The sequence below is a fragment of the Crassostrea angulata genome, chromosome 1, assembly GCF_025612915.1.
Source record: "Crassostrea angulata isolate pt1a10 chromosome 1, ASM2561291v2, whole genome shotgun sequence".
Lineage (NCBI taxonomy): Eukaryota > Metazoa > Mollusca > Bivalvia > Ostreida > Ostreidae > Magallana > Magallana angulata.
The window spans coordinates 26,967,986-26,990,266 of NC_069111.1; the positions used below are offsets into that span (position 1 = coordinate 26,967,986).

General features: G+C 34.5%; 1 protein-coding gene across 5 annotated transcripts in view; it reads right to left on the minus strand.

Annotated features, from left to right (window-relative positions):
* The window catches only part of LOC128175025 (regulating synaptic membrane exocytosis protein 2-like), a 46,465-nt gene extending 25,608 nt beyond the window's left edge, over window positions 1-20,857 (minus strand). The window contains exons 1-6 of one of the 5 annotated variants that reach the window (XM_052840412.1): window positions 20,058-20,857; window positions 17,941-18,157; window positions 12,563-12,607; window positions 8,320-8,942; window positions 4,868-5,634; window positions 113-309 (exon numbers count right to left, since the gene is read on the minus strand). In XM_052840412.1, the coding sequence (XP_052696372.1) occupies window positions 113-309; window positions 4,868-5,634; window positions 8,320-8,942; window positions 12,563-12,607; window positions 17,941-18,157; window positions 20,058-20,197 (1,989 nt within the window). In that variant the 5' untranslated portion in view covers window positions 20,198-20,857. Of the gene's footprint in view, window positions 1-112; window positions 310-4,158; window positions 4,248-4,867; window positions 5,635-8,319; window positions 8,943-12,562; window positions 12,608-17,940; window positions 18,158-20,057 lie in introns of all 5 variants that reach the window. The other 4 variants (XM_052840403.1, XM_052840428.1, XM_052840420.1 and 1 more) reach the window with 4 other exon arrangements.
* Between the last annotated feature and the right edge of the window lie 1,424 nt (window positions 20,858-22,281).

A 22,281-nucleotide genomic window follows, 5' to 3' on the forward strand; every position in this document is an offset into this window, starting at 1 on the left:
ATGTTTATGATGACGTATCAAAACCTTGACATTGCATGCCTATGTAAAATAGAGGTGTTCCACATTACAAGAAAGAGGTACTGATATTGGCTAGGTAAGTTTTGGGAGGTACCTTTGAACTGTCTTCGTTTAATGTTTGGCTACTACTGGAGTGACCTGTGTCTATTCCAGAGTCTTTCAAAACATGTGTCTCGGTCTCATAAGCAGCCATCTTGCAGCAAACATTGCCATGGCAACATTTTTGACAGCCATTAAAGGTGTCGGGCCTACCAGCTGAATTAGTTTGCCTTAAACTGCTTTCATTTCCCCCTGGAAACATAAAATGGCAAGCTCTAAAAAATGAAGAAAAAAGGGCAAGAGAAACACAAAATTCAAAAAAAAAGAGAAGGAAGACCACTAATGCCCAATAAAGATAAAGATACAAAAAAGCAAATGATGAAATGAAAATTTAATTCCACCACCACTAATGCCCAAAAATTCATCATATTTGCCTCATTCCAATTTGTTAAGTTTTTTTTTATAAGAAACTGGCATTATTGGTACCGGTATATTGGAAACACAATATATTCCACTGAATTTTCTTATGGTTTGTTCTCTTTTAACGTATTATGACTTCACATGATTTACTGCTAAAATTTACCAACTACGACTATACTTCAGCCAGGCCGGGTTGTGAGAGACTGACTATGCATGAGGACTAAATTTACTGTATCTTGGGTCTGGGTCACCTCTCTTGCTTAAATTCTCAAATTGTAATGCATAGTTTTTTTTTTAAATGGCTGCCTATTAAAATGACAGTTAGAAATGATGAATAGTCAGCATAAGTGCAGAATTGACCAAATACGTCCATCATATTAGCAGGGAATGGATGACTGAGAAAGACAAATATAATATTGTAGCTTGGACAGAATTTCCGAGCACCCAGGCTCCAGTATCAATCATCTCCTATAAGCTGACTATATAAAGCCACTTGACCAGATGACAGGTTTTAGGAAATTTAATCAAAGAGTGAGGGTAAATGCGCACATATCCTTGGATATGCACTTTCTGTCATACTTTGGTAATTTATATCACACAGGAATTTTGCATTTTTTTTTATGACTTTTTTCTTTTCATTTTCTGAATTTTCTTGAATGACTTTTACAGATGAGTTTAAAGTCTATTGATGATCAGAGGAAAAATTAGTAGTTACTGATATATGTTATGCGTTATGGGTATATGTTACTAGGAATGATAAACATTGAACACATGAACTACCATTTAATATTATATAAAACCCAGTTGTAACGGTATTTCAGTATCAAAACAAATTCATTTTCTTGTTGATTACTGTCATACTATCAGCTTAATGGTTATTTACCAAAAGTGGTGTTCTTAGAGCAAGCAAAATAGACTTGGAAGAGGTCCACAAAAAATTCTGGTTATAAAACCAATTTTATAAAATCAATGAAGAAAAATTCTTACTATGTTCATGTACCATATAAATTATTGTAATGACAAATTTTTGGTAATTGGCTGTAACTGAAGTACATTGGAAGCTCTCTATATATTTCTCCTCGATCCACCAGCTGTAAACTCGTGCCTAACCACTGTGAACATAATCCAATGGCATGTGTACCGCCTCAAAGATGTCTCCGCTATTTATTGTGCAAATCAATAATGTTCTTGTGAATCTCCATCAATAATTAAATAGCTGTTCAAATATTGTTATAAACAGTTCCCTACAATGTATTACACAATTCTGTAACCCTCTTTCAGGTCCAATGACTTCATTATGCACATGCAATCAGCTCTGTAGGCTGATAAATGGTAAAAAAGACTGCTTCAAAGGACACACTAATTTTGCATGTTTAAAAGAAATGAACATTTCGTTATTACTTTAAGTTTTTCATTGCTTTTTTAATATAAAAACTTAATTTGTTACACAATGAAAAAAAAAAGGTTAAAGTCTGACTGAATGCACATATACCCATACAATTGTGCTGTAACAACTTTTTTTCGGTACAAGAAAAAAACTGTGAGGTCCACAAGTACCTCATATTCATTTGCAAATATTTTTTACTATGAAGCTGTAGTATGTTTAAGATTTTAGAAACAATTAAACTTGATATTGCATTAAATTGTCACCAATAACCATTTTATTTAAAATACTTGGTACATGTATACTGTAGTCAATTCCGGAAAAAAAAATTGATATTAAAAAAATCTGAAGTTGGCGTGGTTCATAGTGCAATTGTATATCTGTATATGTAGTGCATTTCTTGTACTACATGCAGTGTTGTTGATTGTGACTGTTTGACAGGAATGAGTGAGGGTTATTGTTAAAATTAAGAGCTTGCTGACAATGGAATCCATAAAATGCTTCAAAAAATGATTTTGTACTAAGTCTTCGAAAAATTGTGTATGTTTTTATTGGTTTATCAAATAACTATCATTTGATGATAGATACTACAATTTTTTTTTGCAGTTTTAAAATTTAATTTCACTCAATTTGCAGACATTACTTAAAATTGATAAGTTGGAATTTCACCGAGCTATGTGACGTCTCCAACAATATTCGAAGTCCTAAAAATCTCTTAAAATATTATACCAACAGTTTGACACAACTCATGTTTAGAAAATTCTCCATATCAATTCTTATCTCCCCTATTGAGACTGTAATGATATATACTGTAAACCAACTTTTATTCACGATGGATTTATTTCGCAATTTACTCCAAATAAACTGTTTTGCGAAAACTAAAGTTTGTGACCAAGGCATATCCAAACAAATACATAACAACGATTGGTTTGCTGCGAGAATATTTGCGACGAAGAGGCCCTCAAGAATCTTGTGGAAATATCTCCCACACGAATAACAACTGAGGCCCTCAAGAATCTTGTGGAAATATCTCCCACACGAATAACAACTGGTTTACAGTATCTGAAAATTTCTCTCATTAATATACATGTACGCTGTAACAAGATTTTAGGGATGGAAATACATTGTTAGCAATATAGATTGTATGTATATATATAAAGACCATAAAGAATTAGTGTTCCTCTATAAAAGCATTATACTGCAGTATTCTGAAATCGAGTGAATTGATTTTTCAGTATCTGTAAATATAGCTGGTCATAAGCACGTGTGATCACTTTACACAGAATCTTAAACATATTCGTCTCTTTCAGCGACTTGACCGTCAGTACAAACAATTTTGTTTCATCAAATGACATCTTTTTTTTTTAATCATTTAACTTTGTTTTTTTATGCACTATATTTAGCTGATAAAAAGTAACACAATCTCTTAATAAGTGTAAATTCTCTCCAAATGCTGTCTCCTACTTTTTGGATAATACGTGTACTGTGTAAAATATATCATAAATTTTTTTCATCTTATAAACTGAAATTTTTCACCTAATAGTCAATGCCCATGTAATATTGAAAATGTGCTGAAAATAGCATGCCCTTTGATGTGTATACCAGGTAATTTATTTTATCCATGAAGACATATTACCTTTTTTAAAATTATCATTTATAAGAAAACATCAAATATTTTCAAAATAAAAAAAAATTACACAATCATATTTTATCTATTATGCTTAGGGCCAGTGGAGCATTTCCAATACACGTTATCTGCGATCTTGCATAACAACCGTTGTATGTGCTAGCTGTACATGTGACATCCGTCTAGACACTATATTAATCAGTATAGGCCATAACAAGACGCAGAACGCTAATATAGCGAACTTCAGCAGCCAGAGCATAGTAATCATACTTGTCAGTTGTGTGTTATATATATTCGAACTGCTTGACCTTATATATAAATAAGGAGTAGAATTCATGGTAAAGTTCTTAATCTGAAATAATTAATGTAATAAAAAACAGCCAAAAACAAACACTGCTCATCCTCAGATACAAGCTAGGCCAGATCTTCCCCTCCCTCCCTAGTGAGGCAATATGATGAATTTTTGTCGGATCAATAGCTGTACAAACAACTCGATCTGCAGTTTTCCCAATAGTTCTGCTTTGAAAAGCTAATATTAAGGCAGTCTGGAGCAATTTAGCTTGGAAGCCAGATAAATTTACTCCGTATTATAATAATGCATAGCAACAGAGACAGTTGTGTCCCATCCCAGCACTATACACACAGACACATGGACAGCATGCAAACTCACCGACAGAAACTTTTTAATCTTAGCTGCTAATATCTCATCCTTTCTCCATCTTTCCTCTCCCATTTCTAACTCCCCTAGGCATACATTTGCTGATGCCAGGGATATATAAGGGCCAAATGTTAGTTATAAGAATGCTCAATTCATAATATCTATGCTTTTTTTTTTTTGCTTCATGGCATGAATTAAGAGAAAGAAAGAAAAAATGATCTTTTGCTTAAATACACCAGAATAATAATTCATATCACAATAATATCAGGCGTTTCCTGAGACTTGAATAGCTCCAGTGATTGGACAATTAAGAGCTGACCAGAAAATTAAATTCATCATAACAACGACATCAATTTCTTATTCATGAAAATCAGTTTCACAAATGAAAATTCTAAAATCTAGCTGTTATAGAAATTTGAAATAACCTACACCAAAATGTGTTGTTAGCAATTAAATGATGTGTCAATTTGAAATAAAATTATTTTGATAAAAAGACTTTAAAAGATCATGCAAAATGCCAGTCTTAAACTTGACAATAAAATCACAAGAAATTGTCTCTTCATTTAACATTTTAAATCAATTCCAGGTGTCTCATTTCGTTAAAAACAATTATGACTAACCTGATTCTAAATAAATAAGATCTGTTTTCAAGTTGAATCTGTTCAGCATAAATGATGTACTATCTTACTTATACACTGCAGAAATCATTAGAGCTACTTACCTTTTTCACTAACAATACTCTCGCTCTCTTCTTCTCCTTCGTAACTGGAATTCTCTGGAGTGGATCTTATCTCGTCATCGGAACTACTGAGCGAATGCTGTCTCTGCTTCTTGTTCCCCTTGCGGTGTTTGTGGGGTTTTGGTGGGGGTGGTCGGGCACAGTCCGAGGGGTCAGAACTCAGGGAGTCGGCTCGTAGGTTCTCCATTTTTTTCCTGTTGTTGTTGTTATTGTTCTTACTTAAATTCTTCCCTGCAGCAGTACTGGGGTCCAAGTGTGAGGAGACACTGTGTGAGTAACCATAGGGACTGTCAATGGGACGTCCACTCTCGTCCTTTACTGTGGGGGACGCATTTCTGATCTTATGACGCGAGGATACACTCGGTGACCTAGAAGTCTCTCCGTGATACACATCCAGCCCCTCCTTGCTTTTGTCCCTATCCATGGTGGTGGGTGATCTACGGCTAGAACTGGCATCCCTTGGGGAGCGTTCTTGTCTTGAGGATAACCGTCCACTGCTACCACGATCCATTTTCCCCACGGAGGGAGGTTGCATATTGTTTACTTTAGAAAGAGAGGAGTCTCTTGTCCTTCTTTTGTCACCGTCCAACATGTCGACACGCTCTCTGGAGCCACGAATTGTGTCCTTGTCTGCATAGTCATGGCCTTTCACGCTATCCACCGGAGGTTGCCTGTAGTGTTCAGGGTCTTTGCTACGTTTGTAGACCATGTCGTGCTCACTTCGATGGAGGTCACGGTGCCTTTCATCTCTAAAAATGTATAAAACGCTTTATAGAATAAAAAATTATTCCTAAAAATAGTACTAAATTAACACAAAAAATCATGTATTAGAATTTATTAAGCAAAATTTGTTTCAATGGGTATTTTGGCCATACTTTCTGAAGCTAGCACATACTCATACCATGCAATTATCTAGCTTGTGGTTTGCATCATTAAAGTACCATTATTCAAACAGAAAATATTTTCACTGCAGCAATAGTATTTTTGAGACTATCATATCAAATATATCTTTCTTTTCTTTCTTTCTCTCTTTGAGCAATTTTCAAGTACAGACTTTCAAAAAGGAAATTAAGCCACATATTGATTCGTGGGAAGAGAGGTGCTAGTAGAAACAGTTTATTTAACCCAAAAATCAATTTTATTACTCTCTGCACACGCACATGCAGAATTCTGAAACATCAGTCTGTGATTTTATTTTCAAATTGATACTTTTCAAAATGATATTAAAAGAGCCAAATGTCATCAGAACCTAACATTCAATGGACATGTGTGCATTGACATTACTGGTATATCAATTAAGTGCTAGAAACTATGTCAGGGCTTAATTTGCCTTGTCTGTTGACGTGCATAGCAATTTACAACTTGCTTCAAAACAAGAAATTTCATGATGCTATATATTGTAAATGTTATATCATCTACAGAGCAATTAAAAATAAAAAACCTCAACGCTTTTTCAGCCTAGCCAATCCCCCATACTAAACCCCCGATCAACCCCAAGGGTAATTATACAGATATTATCGTGATGTTATTTTTCATTCTTTTTTGGAGAAGACCATTGAATCAATGTTAAGGATTGACTTTTCTCTCTACAAGAATGTGTTGAGCCTTTAAAATATAATTTAAATACATACACTACAAAGAAATCACATGGCACTGCCATTGTAAGTATATACGGTATAATTATAACAGCTAGTGTATTGATCAAGCTATTTTTACTCCGGCTCTATGACTTGATCTTCCACAATTACGATTATATATGTCTCCTAGTCAGTGATCAAGTTACATGGTTGTTATATTTAGACATCTGAATTAATCACCAGTAAGTGATACTCTCCGTATCATTCACAAAAGTTAACTTATCAAAATTTCTCTTGGAATCTCTCTGGTAAAGAGATGATGGCTTGAGACCATATTCTTGGCCAACTGTGCTAGACAGCTTTTTTCAAAATTTTAGGTTTACTATGAAACAGTTACATGCCAAATCAAAACAATGAATTCAATATTTAAAAATAGCTGTCAAATGAGAGAGAGAGAGAGAGAGAGAGTGAGAGAGAGGCATGCCTTTGCATGAAAAATTTCTTTAAAGTGTTTTAAACCTTATATTCTGTATTAACTGCATGAATGTTTTTAAAAAGAGAAATGACGTTTGTTACCGGTACATAAGCTATAATTAACTCTCTGCAATGCATGTAATAAAAATTAATTCAAATGCATTTAAAAGTATAAAAGTTAATTTCCAACGATTTTTTTACCGTCCGGTGCAGACTTTGAAAACCAAAGTCTTAAATGATGTTGCAAGTTTTTCACCATGTGAACAATACATTAACACGAAAATTTAGTGTCAGCATGTTGGTTATACTGGAACGGCTTAGTATGCATTCACAGTAAAGAGAAAGAAAAAGTGATATAAGAATATTTTGGGTTGAGGGGCCCCAGAAAAAAGGAATATTATCCTTTTTTATCTATTCTTTGATCAGATGTGAAAAATGGTGGTTTATATGTATTGTTCACATACTTTTTTTTGCAAAGGAAAGTTATGTGAAGGAAAAATTATTTTGTGAACATCATAAACAAATTTTATTTTTCATATGACTTTCTCTTATGAACAAAGTTTCAGTCATGCCTCTTCCTCCATTCTGTTTTTTTTTTTAATTACTTTTCTTGCGCAAACCAATATGTACAAATCGAACAAACGGTACAGGTTTAAAAAATACGCATCTGAAAATATCCATTTTTCCTTACATTAAATAACCTTAGTTTTTATTTTATAAGTAATGAATGGATTATCTTTTGCACATATAACAAAGTTTTCTGTCATACAGCTCATCATGCTAACAAACTTTGGATCTAGCTTCCAAAATTGCAAAAGTAGCATTAAATACTGCATATAAAGCTTTAAGATTATAGTTCTTATGCATAAAAATAATCTTTTAGTTGATGAATAAAATGATTGAAATTCAATATTAGATGATGGTCTAGATCCATGAGTTTTTCAGCCTCGCATGATGTCTAACATATTTGCTAGTCAACTTTTACTTTAAATTCCTTATTAAAAGCAAAGAAGTCATACTCATGTAAAATCACAATACTTAGCAACCTTCGCTTGTGTTTTCAGATATTTTTGAACTGTATAAAATTTTACCAAAAACTTGGTGCTTGCAGTTTTATATTCTAACAACTTAATACAGTTAAACAGTTTAAAACGGCGGAATCACAGAATTAAGTAATCATGTAAATAAGGACTTTACGGTACCGGTATTCTCTTTTCAAAATGGAGTAGTGAAAATGAATGGCAAATGGACATTTAACATAAAAGCAAAACAAAACATCTTCCCAATCAGTTTTCGGTTAACTTATTCATCAGAAGCATGATAAAATTATGTGTAGAAATTTTCTGTTTAACTATATCATGAAAATAGTATAGACAGCATTACCTGGGATCCCTAGGCCCATCTCGTACTCGTTTGTCGATGTGACTATCTCGCCCTCTTTTCATATCATCCCTTGGTCCCCCTCGTTCCCTAGACGGATCCCTAGAGCGTGATGGCCCCTCCCCCCTTCCCAATCGTTCACCATGTCGGAATTCTTGAGCAAATCTTCTATCTGTCTCTGATAGCCTAGTTTCACTGTAATGTCTTCTAGAGGCAGGAGAACGGTCACGATTTCTTCCCCGCTCCGGTCCATGTTCCCGTAATTTATCACCGTCCTCTGGAGCTAACGCGTACTGTTCATTGTGGCGTCCACGACTGTGCTGTGTACTGCCAGTATCCAGCGACGACTGCCTCCTAATGCCCTCCTTTGGGTGAGGTGGTCCTCGCGGCCCAGAGTTCATATTCTCTTTATCGGACCCTGAAGGAGTTCCGTCTAGTTTCTTTTCGTACAATTTGGGTCTCTTTTCGTTCTGAGGACTTATGTCCGCCTTGATGGAACCAGTGTCACTGCCCGACTGAGCATCAATCCCAAGCTGCACTGGCTTGGCCATCCCTCCATGGTACCAAGCACCTGTTTTCGCCAATAGATCCTGCTTTTTGCGACAAAGATTACAGGCCCAGACAGTCTAAAAAAAGAGATTAGGAACAAATCAATCTTTTTTACTATTTTAAATTCTTACAGCATCTTAGAAAACAACATAAACCAATCAAGAGACCCATAAGCTTCTGGCAAATTGTTGATTTCCACTTGTAAGCAATGATTATATAATCATCTATTGCCACTTGGCCAACATTTTGATATCTCCTTTGAATACTTGACTGGTCACCTAATCAAATTGCATACAAATTCTCTCTCAGAAGACTTTAATAGTCTGAATATGAAAAAAAAAAAATGTTGATATTTAAGGTACAACACTTACTAAACAATGACAAAGAAATGAAATTCATTATTACTCTTCACTTCTCAGAAATAGAGAAATTCTTCAGTGTACAGCTAATACTCTCATGCAAATCCAACATACTCAATGTCATTTTATTTGAATAAAAAATTTCTTGAGGTTTGAGTAAAAGTTTGCAATTGGACAGAGAATTTTTGTACATATATATTCCTATAATTTGTTTAAAATCTTTTAAAATAAATAATAGAAAGATAATCACTGAATAACTGAATGAGGTTTTGATATTTCAGCAATTGTAATAGAGCCCCTTTTTTTTTACTTTCGGCGGTATGTAAATATCAAATTTGCTTATCAAAACAAACTGTATGTACAGAAAAATACTGAGTTTTCAGAAAGTTTTTTCAAGGTCTGCTCAATTGTGTGTAATCGAAATATAGTCCTGCATCACTAAGTTTGGACATTTTAATGAAATATACAGCCCTGCGTGAATAAATTTTGACATTTTAGTGTCAGTGCGCATTTGTTCAATGTATTTGATATCTATTGGCCAACGACTGGACAGTTAACCATAAAAAGACCCTGCCTTCATCAAATTAGAGTTTGAATAATAGTCCAAGCACTTGTTAAAATGGCTCTAAATGCATCTACAACAGATCTCAATAAACTGTATGTACAGTAGGCTAAGTAGCTGTATATACCTGCAACAATGAATTAATCAGAATTTTCAATTTCATCAACATTTTACCAGTAAATAGTGCAACCATATAATATAACTTTAATTTCATTGATAGTCATAAACAAGACCTTATATATGTCTTTGCAACTTGAAATTTCAGTATTAGAGAAGAAGAAATGAAGAAAAACAAAAAAGAGTCTCAACTATATTCTGAGAATCAATACCCCTGCACTAGAACATCCAAAGCATATGGTTTTATCCCTGATTGAAATGTCACAGGGCTGTCAAACCGTTACATCTTCCGACATTTTATTGGTACTTTTGGCCCTCCATCAGCATGATGCTCACATTATATTATTCTGCCAGTGCTTGACATTTGGTGTGGGTGGGAACAAGTGCTAGCTTTTCTGTGACAGTGAATATTTCATGAGGGACCAGGCCGATAAATTTTCCATTACTGCCTCCCTCTACCTCCCACAATTCCCTTGGTACTGCGAATTTCCACCGAGACAGATCCTTACTTCCTTGATGAGATGGTGTTTATAGTTTGTTTAATGATACTTTATAATAATGTGTTATACTATGCACAATTTGACTTTCATAGGAAACCTATTTCCTGCATTGCAGCCATCTCACTATCCTCCCTTAGCTAATAATGGTTAATAATTAACTTATCTAATTTCATATTTGTACTTTCAGTTACTAATAAATCATAAGCAACTGTTTTGATCTCTTGAACTTTAAAGTAAGAAATCTATCAATCTTAATGCTAGCCATTAATCCTTCAATTTCTTGCTGCATATCATGCATGATCAAAACTATAATTTCCAGAGGCACAGCCTTCAGAGTACTTACATGTACTACTTAAAAAAATGTTTGGCCATTTTCATGTTGGTCATCTGATAAACTGTATACAGGGTAATATTCGCCCTCGTTATATTTTTGGCCCTTTCGCCCCATCATTGTCAGAGGGTGAATTTAAGACTGGGCAAATTCTTTGTCACAAATAATATCTCTGTTAACACAACCGCAACTGGGCGAATTCAAGACTTGGCGAAACAGTTTGCAAGTGTAGAGGAGCGAAAATAACCCTGTATACAGTGTATGCATGTACAGTTGAATTGCATAGAAACAGTAACTGTTATAGATTTTCTTATTTAATTGTACTGTATATTGAGTAGTATTTCTTGGATTGAGATTCAGTCTCATATTAGAGCATAAAATGGTAATTTTCTGCTTTTCTGAAAACAGCAATGATGATTCTGTAAATTGTTTAAAATTGCTGAAATAGGCTGGGGGTTGAGCGCGATGCTAACAAAATTTAAGTTTTAGTAAACTCAAATTAGCCTGAAATAAATTTAACATCATGGCCTGGCAGGATAAACCGCGCCATGTTAAAAAGGAATACTCAATCACCATGACATTTGCGTTTACCTTACTAGGATATAAAAGCAAGCGTCTAGTTGATGCAGACATGATCACAGACTAAACAACTTGATCTTTTCTCAAAACCGACAAAAACGAAAAATGACTGCTAAAAAAAAAGAAGTGGAATATCGTAGAATTAACAAATATCGGATTCTTTGATTCAAATTAGCAGAATTCCACTAAATATCAGAAAAGAATCATCACTGAAACAGGTTTTAAACTAAAAGAAATGGAAACCATTGAGTGGGTGCCATACATAAATGCTATAAAGATTACCTTATTTGAGCATATACTCATACATAAGATTTAAACTCTCTTAAAAAGTTGAAATTCAAAAATAAAGAAATGCACACAGAAAACACTGCAAATCAATCACTACATGACCACTGTATTGTTGTGAAGTCTATATATATACTCATAATGGAAATCTTACATGGAAAACAATGTCTTGACTGTTTCTTTAAAAGCATGTTACAGGTGCTCTCAAAAGAGATGTACCCCATGCAACAATGGAGTGAGAACCTCTTTGAAAAAGATGCAAGAACTTTTGTTCAAACCTAGCTTTTATATATTGTGTGAATAAAATATGTTCAAAACATCTACAGTGTTGTAACTAGATGTATATACAGGTAATTCATTTATACCAGTACTTTATTTCATCTTCATGCAATCACATCTTTTCTCCATGACAAACCACAAATAATATCAACTGTTCATTACACTCAAAATTAAATGCTACTGCAGCATATATATTTTTATGGCAAGATGCCTGGTAGACAAAAAAAACTAACAAGTGTTTAGTTAATACACAAAATCCACATCATGCCACATAATCAACCAATCAAACACTCAATCATTAAAAACAGAAATTATATTAGCTAGTCCTATTGAAATGGTTTTATGAGATAAAATGCAAACAGACAGTTCCCATGCATTATGATGGAGATGTTAGGTGAAGATGCATGATTACACAAATGGTTGCAAAACTAGCTATAACCACAATCAATATTGTAAAATGGGATTTCTAATTGTTACAGATTTCATAAGTTTCTTCAGTTATTGGTCAGGCGGTTTTGATTCATTGGAATCCAGTACACATATGTTAATATTATTTGTTTAAGTCAAGCATGAGTTCAACTATTGGAAATGACTATTAGAGGCTATTGACTGAATTGGATGATGATGGTGATGATGGAACTGACCAATGAAAAAGGACTTTACAACAGCCAATGTCTGAACTTACAGTTGGTGGTTTGTTGACAGGTACTGGGGGAGTATCTTCCATTTTCTAACAGACAGAAAAGAAGAAAGCATGGTCATGATGACAATCAGACATTTTCAGTGGTTATTGAGTCACATCAAACAAATACAGACTGATACATAACTCCTTTAATGATTATGTACCAGTATAAATTTTATGAAAACATCAATTCTGAAATGCAGAATTTCTATATAAATAGCATATATAAATATATTTTAATACTTTGAAGTTCTTATTTTAATATCATTATTGATTTATCAGGTATTTTATATTATTTCAGTTTATCATTTTAAAATTATATGGTATTTATTTAAACCAATTCTAACTCGTGCAGAACTTCTACACAGTTTACGCTAAATAATATGAAAGATTTTGAAGTCCCTAGCTTAATTTTATCACCAACAGATTTGTAGTGCACCATTTCAAACAGCAGTTGGGGATAACGATGCACCTTGCTTTGCGGGGGTGTGCACCAGTAGGGATATATGAGAATTTGGACAAATGCGAACGAGTCTGTAAAGCAAAGGTTCCGTTTTCTGATGATCTTCCCCCGCACTGATCAATAGGATGCAATAGGATGCATGGTATCACCATCGACCCAGTAAGCCACGTAATTTCCCTTCCCTTTGTTATCTACATACACACTATTGATCTCGCTGTGCTGACAGACCATACCACTCTCTCAAATGCCATAATTAAGAGAAATTCAACCACAACCTATCGGCTAAATTATCTAAAAAGGCACACAACAAAAAAACATTTACAGCCAATATTTCAATCTTTTTTTTAAAACAATTTTCAACTTATACAGCACTCTTGCAGACCATGCAGATCCCTGTTCTTCAATTTACCCTCATTATCTTTCACAGTGTAGCTAGTACCCAAGTGGCAAGTGTACACTGAATATCGTGTACATGATCGACTCTTACATAAGAGTTTTTCTTCTGTTTTTCTTTCACATTTGGGACTTTTTACAAATTTTCACAAAAAAATTGTTACTAATATTTATATTGTACGTTCTTTAATTTGCTTGAATTATTGAAACCTGAATACACAAGAATTATATCATTATATACGATCATAAGATGCAAAGCTTAATTCTGTCGATTATGTATATTTTAATACTTTTATTAACATGTAACTTGACAGTTTTACAGTCTAATGAAATTCTGTGCATGTACAATTGTACTGCAATGCTATGTAAGCGTGAGGGATGGTAATAAGGCCACTTTTCCCCTCATAATGGTTTGATGTCCAGCTTTGAGAAAATGTACACAACCATTTCTGAATGAAAAGCACAGAAAATTGTCCATAAGTAATTCTGATTTAGTATTAACTGCATCTCAAATTCATGAATCCTCTCCTTTTTTCAAATTATGATGATTTTTTTAAAATTGCATTTGACTCAATGAACTATCAATACACACTTGCAAAATTAAATATTCTCATGATTGTTACAAAAATATTGTTATGGACAAGTAAGCAATGTGTGATAACTGCTCCTTATTTGTGAATCAAAGTAAACAAGAACAGCTTGGCTTCAAAATCCTCACAAAAAAAAACAAAAACAAAACAATTACAGCAAACTGTTACACTCTGACAATAAATGAATCACAACAATCTCACTTTTCTCTTTATTTTTATGACACTGTTTTTATAATCTGCAGACAGAGAAAAGAATATATTAAATTTTCCCAATGTTCTCACCTCCAACTTAGAAAAACAAAGTAATTAACTTTGTGATAAAAAAAAAACAATGTTAAGAATTCTTCTGCAGTACCATCTATGGAATATATTGTAGCAAAATACCATTTTAGATTAATGGTTTGTATGGAATTATTCCTATTCTTAAATTGGTTAAGGCTGTATAATTTTGATGTGAAATCTTAAAACTCACAGATAATCTTTTATGACATTAATAGTATATAACATTCTTAACAAATGTAGATATTTACAAAACAGCATTATTCCTAATTTAAGCATTTCAGAAAACCATGCAGGCATTAGTCAGACTCGCTTATAAGGTTGAATTAGATGTAATGGCCTCTGGTTGATTTCATATTATTCAAATGTCATACAAATACTTCCAAAATTATATCATTTTGTCATATATGTAGATTATAAGTTTAATATGATGGAGTGATGCCAGATGGATGGAAGTAATGCCGAGTATTTGCACAAAGTGAAAACTGTACAGTGTATTGATTAGCTTAATTCTCATGATGGTATCCATTGCTCCACAATTCAGCTATTGTAAATGTAAATGCAACTACAGACTTGAGGAAAAATAGCCAATATTAAGCCTACTCAGCAGAAATGTGTATACAGCAACTGTATCTGTTAGATTAAAGATATATATACCCCATTGCAAGGAAAGAAACCAAATGAGAGTAAAATGCTAACATAGCTGCAACGCTCTAGAATTATGTAAGAATTTTCAAAGTTCTGTTCTTTGATATGTCTCTAATGTACATTTTTTTTTTTAAATTTTCCGTTGACTTCATATATGGAAACTGGACAGGTATTCTCAAATATTTAGCTGCAGAAAACATGTAATACTTCTGTAGCAATTAAAAGCTGGTATATTCAATTTCTTGTTCATTTATTCATTAGTTAGTTCTTTTTTTCAAGCTATATTAGCAATCATGTTATTAAACTGATGAAACAAATGACATTAAACTCCCATGTACAAAGCTAGCAGCATCAAAACATGCTTCAAAATGTTTAAATACCCTAGTGTGCACACAATGGCGGTCTTCAGAACCTAACACTCCCCATTTCATACCATTCTGGGATAGTTCCATATATTGATTGCAGATTTTCTTGAATAGAGATAACAGCAGTTTAACATATGCCAATCTAGACGCTGGCTTTCACACTGGTTCAATATTATGTGTAGTAGTACTGGTGTGCAAACATCTACTCCTTGGCCAGGCTGTAGCAGTACTGCAATAGTATTGACCTAATGTCTGCAATGTTCCTAGATTCAACTTTTCAAAGACTCAAGGTCATAGGATGTAAGAAAGGAGAGGGGTGTGTTGTATGATTATCAAATAAATGTTTGATTCTATGCTGTTATAAAATAATTCAGAGATAACTACTTTACCATTTTCAAGGCAGCCCCCCCCACCCCCCCCCCCCCCCCCCCAATGAAAAAAAAATACTAGTCCCCACAATTTTAATTCAATTCATCAAACAAAGTCAAAATTGTTCAAATGTGACACCTGAGCACTGTATGAATGCTTTTCACCTCCATACAATACATGTATAACTCAAAAGAATCAGCTAGATTTCCTTAAAAAACATAAAAATGCCTTTATTGCTGATGAGTCTGAACATCATGGAATTTAGTAAGAATCATAATCAAATAATTAAGCAACATTTTTCTCAACTTTGTACAAGTACAAAGAGCCAGAAGCATAAAATTATCAATATAATGGTAAATTATTAACTAGAAAATTCAGACAGCAAGCATTCAGTTTCACAGGATAACAATAGAGCTGTGTATTGCTTTTTATCCCATGTGTGCCATATATGATCAAATAACAAATGAAAAGGATCTGTAACAATGAAAAGCATACTTCACCACTGACTTGGCACTTGAAGGTAAATAAGTGAACTTCACAATGTGTAATTTTTTGAAAATTGGAAAAAAATAAGTCACACGTATGCGAGTATATATGTACATAAACATACATGCATATTACATGAGAGAGAGAGAGAGAGAGAGAGAGAGAGAGAGAGAGAGAGAGAGAGAGAGAGAGAGAGAGAGTATGTGTAAGTAAGCGTAAAGTATCCATAAGTTTCATATTTAAATTTTAGAAAGTAGTTTCACATGAGATTGGAGAAGAGATTAAAAATTTACAGACGTAACAGCAACACTATAGATTATAATACACTGTAAAACAATTGTTTCTGACTATCATTTATCCTTGCTAATTTGCTGTATATATGTAAGACTCCAAAGTGCAGTGGGACTGAAATGTCCAATGGTCACAACAAATTCCAAGAACTGCAACAAACCTGGATGGTTTAATATGCCAAAGTCCGATTGTTTCCATGCAGTCACCAAAGTCTGATGGTGTGACACGGCAAAGTCTGATGGTGTGACACGGCAAAGTCTGATGGTCCTAATTAGACTCATAAATGCACATAGATCGTTTTTGTAATGCATTTGGTCCATCTGTATCTGTCATGATAAACTATAGTAGGCTATTCGAATAAAATACATTCAAATTGCGTTGAGACTAAAGAGTAAAAACTTGGCTTATGGGGTTAACTATTTCAATCAAACAGCCCCTAGCTACCCCATATTCTCTTCTAGCTGCAGGTCTGTAGCTCCCAGTTTGAAAAAATTCGGATGGATGAGGTCGTCCATCCGAATTTATTCAGACCGGGAGCTACAGACCTGCAGCAAGTTCTCTACATGTATCTTGATTGATGATCATCATTGACATTTAAAGCACATTTTAAGAAGTGTAACAGGTACTTTGACACAATATGCACATTTTCGTTTTTGCAATCCTCCACCCTAACACTTAACCATTACGATTGTTTCACCTTTAATTTACAATGTTAAGCACCTCATTTCAATCAAACAAAAACTTGCTTCGGATTGAGATCATTTGTCTCTCTCTCATTTTCTTCATTTTTTTTAAAAGTATCTGTTGATTGCCTAGACAGCCTAGCTGCCGCTTTCATCTTGTTGATCTTGAAATGTTATTACAATGTTACCCTTGACGTGTCATGATATTCTGTCACCATCGGACTTTGGCGTGCATACTGGTACCAAACCAGCGAACTTTGGGGCAACTAGACCATCAGATTTTGGCGTGACCATCGGACTTTGGAGTCTTACTTCTATATACATTGTATATCATTATTACTTCTATATATATATCATTATATTATTATTATATTATCTACCTCTACATTAGTACGAAAAAACCAAACCAAGGACAGTATGATGTGTGTGTATATATATATATATAAAATGCTACAAACATTATATTCTTATTTTTATTCACAAATGTATTTACTTCAAAACTTTAGTTTATATATATCTTAATACAATTGCAAAATACGACACTGCATGGTCTATTAAGGAGTCAAATCCTCATGCTAGACTTTATCGCATTAATACACAAATGGATACCAAACAATGGAAATCATAGCACTTCATGATGGGGTAATGTCAAAGGTCCAAATAATATTTTCAAGCAAATTACCCCTTTAAAGTTATATCATACATAGAAAAAAGACCTGTAATACTTGAACGATAAGAAAATATCAGGCCAATTAAAATTGCAAAATAATGAATTTATTCTTTAATCCAAAGGAGAGGGAAGTTTAAGCTGTACCTTGTTTTGTTTGACCGTCATTCTCCCTCCACACCTGGCACAGGATTTTAGCTGGCAGTAATGGCACATATGCCCCACACCATCAGCAAACTTTGTCTTGTGACAAATCTGACACACTGCCCCTGTGTCCAACTGCCCTTGGGGACCTAGCTTTTTGGCTTCTGAGTTAATTTTGTCAACTGTCTGGCGGTATGTATCAAACTCTTGTTGCATTTTTCTGAAAAATAAACATTATTTTTAATTGTAGTAGGTTTCCTGAAATATATCTGGCAAAATGTAAGGTATGTTAAACCAACCTTTAACTTGCGTGCGAGAAATCATTGCAAGTTCATATGAGAGACTTGTTGTTGTGAATATTTCTCACCATGTACCAGTTCTCAAATAACTCTGGTATATTATTTTGCACAGAATTTACATCTGGTTTGCTGATTAAAATTAGTTGCTGCAAACCATGCAGTTTATCTCAATGCATTAAATCCAAAGATAAAGTTGTTATAAATAAAGTTGGTTTAATTAAGTCTAACATAATAACTCTACATGTACATAATGTATAGGTATAACTACTACTGGGTGTTTCAAAGCATATATCTACAGTAAGAACTATACAGGCATGCTATTCCAAAGTTGTGAAATGTTGGACCTATTGAACTCGTTAACATCACAATATCGCTGATGATGATCATGCATTGTACACAGCACATCTCGTCACTTTGAATAATGGGTGCATGTGGAGGATACACAAAGCTTTTGAAAGAATTTAATTCAGTGTTCAATATGAAACAAAATCAGGTACCTTAAGTTACAAAACATTGCCCAATGTGAATTTTCTGACCTTGAACTTGGTGGATTTTGATTACCGGTATTTAACCTTGAACTTGGTGGATTTTGATTACCGGTATTTACCTTTGACCTTGACCCTAGACCTTTACAGTTATCAAACATTTTTAAAAGCTGTAAACTGATATAAGAGGGTGGCACTAAACTGCATGGTTTCAGAGTTTGTAATTTACTTAGTTACCATGGTTATGATTAAAATTCATTTTTTTTTGGTTTCATATGTAAAGCAATGGCCAATTATAATTCAGTTATAATAATGTAACAAGAAAAAGAAACGCTTCCTTCTATTTTTATACCCATACTGTACATGCAGCTGATTATCAACTGTTGTATGATCTTTGACTGCTTTGCAGTTTTGGAAGACATTGGTTAACAAGCAGTCGATCATGATATGCAAAAATAAAATTCCCATCTGACAACTAAATTAAAATGAAAGTTAATTTTAATCCTGCATCCCTTTCCATTTTATATTTCACTTCTATAACCCTAGACACTTTTACAATTGGCAATGAATAATAGACATTTCAAGAATATTTCTTCAGAGGGCATGAATAGCCATTGAGTAAAACATAATTTTTGCAGGGAAAGTATCATGCAGCATAGTCTGTCCCAAGCATTGCACTTTTGTTGTTTCCTTCATCTAGAGAGTCTGAAAGGGGGAGTAACTGAAAAATAATTCTGTCCTCAATGAGAGTAACGTTATTTGGTTTTGCATCCAAGAGTTTTATTGCAATGGACCCATGCACTCAATATATGTATGTTATAGAATTCTTCAGCAGAAAAACATAAATGGATGAACAATTAAAACACAAGACAATGTTTGGCCACTAAATTTTCTTTAATTATAAATAGCTGATTTATGCACAAAAAGGGAGATAAAATATTTGTTTCAGGCAATTTAACCAAATCTGGTGTTAAGATCTGCATACGCTATTTGAGGACACAATTTCCTTTAGATACATTTAACCCTTCCTAGTATGCATTACTATATACAAACAAGACACTAAGATACAAGTAATCTATCAGATATACTGGTATTATTTCCCACTGCTGGAAAAAATAGTTTTACCAGTTCCGTACCATTTTCAGCCATATTGAATTTATGCTGTACACAATTTCACCCATACCCTGTACAGATTGTAAATAATGTCCTTAAAGTGTACACCTTAGCACCAAATTGCAGAAAAGTGTACAACGGTTATCCGATGTAGACAAATCAAGCGCGCCAAAATATCTACATTCTGAGAGTGCAGACAAAATGGCGGCCGACATAGGCTCACCTTATCATCTCTTGTTCTTTTTCTTCCTCCTCATGTTGCCTCCTCAATACCTCTTCGATCTGCTTCCTCTCCGCTTCGTCTAGATGGGAGAGGTCCGGCATTGGAGGCAAGGAGGGTCGTCTGCTTGTTGTGGACATCATGCCAGAGTTGATCTATCCTCCTGTATATTCAAATCCCGATACAGATGCTATGAATACACTAGATTCAACATTAATATACATAGATATATCCAATCCGGACAGAGAAAAACGGCTCTCGGAATACTCCTCACTTTCTACATTTTTTTTTCAATTCTTTTGCCTAGATATTCTCACTATCAAAATTGTATGATTTTCATTTTGTCAAATGACCTCCAGCTAGTTGAAAACGTTATAGTTGAGATCATTTGTGAAATATCGGTAATCTATTTCGCGACATTAACTATGCGACACTTATTAAATATTTATGTCAAGACCGCCAATCATCTTCCAGGATGTTCGTGACGTCAAGATATCGGCGAGTTCTGTGGATGCACTACTTGGAGAATGGATATCGATTTCTGTTCATTTATCGCGCCCGTAGTCCATTGAGACTCTATTTAATGTATACGACCAGCAAACGTATTCTTTCAAACCGTCGATATATGCATATTATAACATAATAACGACAGACCGTGGAATTGCCTTCCTCGCGGGAATGGCAAGCATCTTCGTGACGATGGCGCCTGAATTCAGCATCATAGAGCGATCTAACGATGCAAGGAAAATATCCAGTATGTTCATTTTCCCTAAGCTATTTTGTATCGCTTTGGGGGCAAATATAGGCCGAAGTTTAAAAATAGTGGATCGATCTATCGACTTTCCAACAATGACCCCAGATTTTCTTTGATCGATTATCACCTTGCCTAGTTTCACCTGTTATGTATCAAATTGAGACCAAAGGCATCATTGTCAGAAGTGAAATATCACGGTCAGGCGCAGTTGTCAGTCTATTTCGTAATGCATTGGTCTGTACTTATATATACCATGATGACTAAGCTTGAGTCTAAACTAGGGAGCTCAATTCACAGTCGTTCCAACAGCTGCTGTACGCCGGTCGATGACTATCATCTTGGAGTTTTATTGTTGCTCTGTATTACTTGATATCACTTTCTCTAAGATAACAATGCGGTTGTAAACTGAAGTACCCTCTACCCCATTCTCACAATGTTAGCAATCCTGTGATATGGACACAGATAGGTAACTCTATAGATACTTAATTGTACGAACTTTCACCCACTCTATCCATATTTAATCATCTTTGAACATGATATTTACAACATATTGAGTCACCAATTGTTGCATTCCATAAAGATTTACGGTGGTGAGATGTTTTAAATGTAAGTATGAAAATGCTGAAAGATAGAACAAGATACAACTATGTTGTAAGATGAGGGGAGTCTGGAGGAAGGAATCTCCTTTTTCCTGTTATCTACTCGGTCTTTTAGTGTAATGCTATTTTCTTAGCGAATATTTTCTACATAGGCGTCGGAACCGGGGGGGGGGGGGGGGGGCTAGGGGGGGCTTAGCCCCCCCCCCCCCCACCTTTTTTTGCAAATTTATACCTTACCATTAGAAACATAGCATAATAGAGGGTTCAGCCCCCCACTTTTTCTCGCAGGAAAGATTATTGTTTCTAAATTTACCTTGAAAGATTGAAAAGTTGGATCCACAAGCATACTACTCCGCCCCCACTCCCCCCCCCCCCCCCGATTAGGAATTTCATGATGTTTGGAAGAAAAAAAAATTGGGGTAAGTAATTTTTTTTTTTACGGGAAGTATAGGTATACTCCCCCCCCCCCCCCCCCCTCCCGGATTAGGATTTCCATGATTTTGGGAATTACTTTGTTCTCAATATTTCAGAGGATTAGTCTAGCCCCCCCCCCCCCCCCACTTTCAATTTGCTTCCGACGCCAGTGTTCTATCATTATAAATTGAATGATTTCCAAAAAAAAAATGCTTGTAAATATGAGAATTAAAATACCCTTAAAGTACACTCTTCCGATAATACAATTATGTCAAAATAAAACTAATCTCGAAAATTATAGTTAAGCGGTAAGATCTGGAAACACCGAACAGTGTTTTTCAAGAAATAGTCTCATCAAAAATCTATGAAAAGGTACTCAATGTAAACTTCAACTTTTTGTAATTTTGACTGTCCACCTGGGTAAAAAAGGGCACAACGAGTACTACATGTACATGCATGA